The sequence below is a fragment of the Nicotiana tabacum genome, chromosome 14 (genome assembly GCF_000715075.1).
Source record: "Nicotiana tabacum cultivar K326 chromosome 14, ASM71507v2, whole genome shotgun sequence".
Lineage (NCBI taxonomy): Eukaryota > Viridiplantae > Streptophyta > Magnoliopsida > Solanales > Solanaceae > Nicotiana > Nicotiana tabacum.
In genome coordinates, this window is record NC_134093.1 from 92,772,538 (window position 1) to 92,776,827 (window position 4,290).

Consider the following 4,290-nt stretch of genomic DNA (forward strand, 5'->3'; position numbering starts at 1 on the left):
GCTCATCACTACTTTCAACCTACGGCTAGGTTTGTTACTTACTCAGTTCATGATGTCGGTTGTATTGATACTACACTTCTGCACATTGCGTGCAGATGTTGGCTGCTGTTGTTGCTGTGCTCGATTGTTGCGGGACTTGAAGATGTACCTGCGTTCCTGTTGTAGCTGCCTCTTGTTCAGGGTAGCCTTGGATTTATAAAAGCTCTGTTTATGTACTATTCAAACAGACTATGTATTTATTTCATTTCCGCTTTGTATACTCTATTCTTAGAAGCTCATAATTTGTACTACCAATTCTTGGGGATTGTACAATATTAAGACCTTTATTTACTTAAATTGCTTTAATAATTATTATTGAAATTGGATAGTTGATAATTGGCTTACCTAACAGGTTGGGTTAGGTGTCATCACAACTAGTTAGATTTTGGGTCGTGACAACGGAGTACTCTATAAAATATGAGAACAAAATTATCAACATCTATCATTAGATATGTACATTTTCTCCTCTAAAATGGAAAATAATCATTTCATTACTCTATAAGCAACTTTAAATTTAATGGTTGAACAAATCACTTTGACTATATTTAGGTATTACTTTTACTATGTTTCTGAAAATATACAACATTAGTTTTATACCATTAATGTCACGGTCAATATGATATGGATTTTCTCAATTTGACCTAGTAAATCAAGGAAACATAATTCAAATGGAAAAACAATAATGATGAGTTTATGAAAATATACAACAATAATTTTATACCATAAATGTCACGGTCAATATGATATGGATTTTCTCAATTTGACCTAGTAAATCAAAGAAACATAATTCAAATGGAAAAAAAGTAATGATGATTAAGGAATACTTCTATATTACGATAATCAGAAGCTATGCTATATTGCACTATTTAAATAAAGGCATAACGATTGTAGCTTAGCCATAAAGTATAGAGAAGCAGTTCTTGTCTTTTGGAGAATTGTCAGGTATGTGAGTATTCCTTTTATTATTTTTTCTTGAGTTGAAGTTGAAGTTGACATTTGGGCGTGTTTGGAAAATGTTTTCCATAGAAAATATTTTTATGCAAAATGAGTAGTTTTATCACTTATTTTTCTTTGTTTGGTTGGTGAGTGGAAAACGTTTTTCGGAAAATATTTTCTAGTGTTTCGTTAGAGAGTAGAAAATATTTTTTAGGAAAATAATTTTTTATTCTCCTCACCCTCTTTCCCCAAGTCTCCATGTTTCCTTGCTCCCCACTCCCCTCCCCAAAACCCAACGTTTTCAGGACTCTATTTTTGTTCAACAATTTAATTATTCTTCTAAATATTTACACAAAAAAATCCATAACTATAAAGAAAATACTCTTTTTTGGTTAAAAAAGAAAGTACTCTTTCTAGAAGATGAAAATAAAGTAATCATTTTATTTAAATAAATGAAAATATTTTTTCAACATCATGAAAAGAAGATACTGTTTTTGTTGAAATGAAAAAAAAAATATTTTTTCTACATCATAAAAAGAAAATATTTTTTTTTGTTGAAATGAAAGAAAATATTTTTCTACATCATGAAAAGAAAATACTTTTTTTGTTAAAATATTTTTCCTACTAAGAAAATATTAGGGTGGGGGTGGGAGCGAGGGTGGTGAGGTAGGGTAGGTTAGGGGTGGGGTGGGTTAGGTAGGGGTGTGGTGTGGATTGGTGGCGATGGGGAATAGAGTGAGGAATATTGAAAAAGTATTTTGGAAAATGTTTTTCCTTTTCTTGGTAGGGAAAATATTTTCTACCAACTGGAGAAAAATGAGTTCATGAGTAAAATATTTTCCAAAATATTTAAACCAACCAAACATGGAAAAATCGAAAAATATTTTTCGGAAAATATTTTCCTTCATACCAAACACACCCGATTGTAATGACTTATGAAATGCATTATGTGTCTAGTTGGATATATAAATTAGAATTATAATGTTTCTTTAAATTAATTGGTTTCAAGTAATATACATATATATATATATATATATATATATATATATATATATATATGAATTAGTAGTGATATGAAATTTGTTTACCTCAATCAATAGATTGAAATTATAATACCACAGCAGATACTTTATTTTCATCTTTTCTGGTCTTATTTTGTCATTGTTTTTCCTATTTTTACTTTGAAATAACTATTCAAAAAAGTTAATTAGCAAGAGATAAATAAGCACATAAACACAAAGTTAAAGAATTGGAGAACCTCAATCCTCTATTATTAGTTGTATGCAAGGAATCAAATTTTACCTTGCTTCTTTAAGTATTCAAACTAACTTATATTCTGGTACATGAATAAATTTCTTTATAACTCGATTCATGGACGTTGTACTATTATCTTATCTAATTTCCATGATTCAAATAATGTGATTTTTCAGTTTTTACAATGATGATACAACAGCGGGCAATAGGTTACATATTTGTACTTGCCATATCTCTTCTTCTGAGCTGCAATGAGGTCCAAGGAAGAACAAAATTATCCTACCTTGAAGACTTAGAATTAGAGAAGCAGTTAAAGCTTTTAAACAAGCCAGCTGTAAAATCCATCAAGGTATTATTTTTTGTTGGTATGCGCTGTAAATAAAGAAAATCTTTGTTACAATTATTTGTTATTTTGTTCAATAGTAATAGAATGATTAATGTTTTCTTTAATAATATTCTACTCCTAAGCAATCAATTGCATTTAGAATATAAATGTGACTAAGAAATGTCACCTTCCTAAGCAAAATTTATAAATGACATAGTATATTTACTATTGGATCTACAGACGGAATATGGTGATATATACGATTGTGTGAATTTCTACCAACAGCCTGCATTTGACCATCCATTATTGCAAAATCACACATTTCACCCTCAGGTTTGTCTCTACATCATTCTCTTAAGTCCAAATTAAAACTAATTATATTATAATATATGTTGATATTAATATTGTTTTTGAGATTTTCATGCAAACAGATGAAACCAACATTGCCTATAGTGAAAGAGTATTCCGACGAATCAATAACTGGTTGGCCTTTGGGAAGAGGAGTCGGTTGTCCAAAAGGAACAGTTCCCATAAGAAGAACTACTAAAGATGACCTGATCAGACAAAAACTTATGCCACCCGCAGAGGATGTCTCTTTCAGCACTTCATTTTCCTATGTAAGATTATGAATTTAACTATATTAAATTTAATGACGATAGCTATTATACCTTCTTATAACAATACTTATCTCATGATAAAATTCTTACTGTATGTAGGGAAACAACTTGAGTAATAAAGTAACTTTTCCTTCCAAAGGGTACAAGGTAAGTATCCAGGAATTAATATTTCATCGTATTTCTTTGAATTTACTGTTGTAGTGTTATTTCTTCATAGGACAAGATAAGTAATACAATAGCTTAAATAATAATCATTCTTCTCAAATACAGCAAGTTTACTAGATGCTTCATGGGGACAATGAGAGAAAAAAGAGAGAGAAAAGCAAAACTTAAGAAAATGTTGGGCAATTCAAGATAACAAATAGATTTTTTTAGCCGTTGTATGACCTCATGTTTTCTGTTATTTAGCTTGCTATTGTTCAAACCGAAAATAATCCAAGCAACAAGTTTGGAGGAGCTGGTATGGTGACTGCTATTTATACTCCTCGTGTGAAAGGCCAACAAAATAGTGCTTGTCGGTTAAAAATACAAAAAGGATCAGAAAATATACAAGTTGGATGGAGAGTATGTATCTTGACTTTTATTAATAGTTCATTATCTTCTCCTTATATTACTTATAATCTCTCTGTTGGTGAGTATCAACAAGTTTTTCTAACTCTCAACCTGCAATCATATTTTTTCTATCTTTACAAATGCTTTTATCGTCTCTTTAGCTGTGTATTATTTTGGTATAATATTATTGCAGGTGGATCCTACACTTTATGGAGATGGTCGAAGTAGGCTATATACACATTTTCTAAGTGAGTTATTTATAACTTTTTTTGAATATTATTCTTACCTTTTGTATAACATGGGCATGTCTTATATATCTTACCATTAATCTATATTCATGACATCTGAGTAACAAAGTATATGTTGCTTTTCTTTTGTAGGCAGGAAAAAATCAATGTTTTAATACACAATGTCCAGGATTTGTTATTGTAAACACAGATATACCTTTAGATTTTGTATACTCTCCTGTTACACAACGTGGAAGTAAGGATGCGTGGGTAGATAAAATGTACATAACGCGGGTAAATTAGTCTTAGACCTATTTCAGTAATTCATGAGTTATTTGAT

General features: G+C 30.2%; 1 protein-coding gene across 1 annotated transcript; it reads left to right on the plus strand.

The window, feature by feature from the left end:
* The first annotated feature begins 898 nt into the window (after nt 1-898).
* Nucleotides 899-4,051, plus strand: LOC142169042 (protein neprosin-like). Its single transcript, XM_075230238.1, has 7 exons — nt 899-981; nt 2,406-2,578; nt 2,795-2,887; nt 2,986-3,171; nt 3,271-3,318; nt 3,580-3,735; nt 3,917-4,051. The coding sequence occupies exons 2-7, from the start codon at nt 2,414-2,416 to the stop codon at nt 4,049-4,051; spliced, it is 783 nt and encodes a 260-aa protein (XP_075086339.1). The 5' UTR covers nt 899-981; nt 2,406-2,413.
* The last annotated feature ends 239 nt before the right edge of the window (nt 4,052-4,290 follow it).

Bases quoted from the DNA above. Each gene is read 5' to 3' on its own strand.
- LOC142169042 (XM_075230238.1), top strand. From the start codon at position 2,414: ATGATGATACAACAGCGGGCAATAGGTTACATATTTGTACTTGCCATA. The intron at 2,579-2,794 runs GTATTATTTTTT...TTGGATCTACAG, and splicing joins CAGCTGTAAAATCCATCAAG to ACGGAATATGGTGATATATA. The intron at 2,888-2,985 runs GTTTGTCTCTAC...TCATGCAAACAG, and splicing joins ATCACACATTTCACCCTCAG to ATGAAACCAACATTGCCTAT.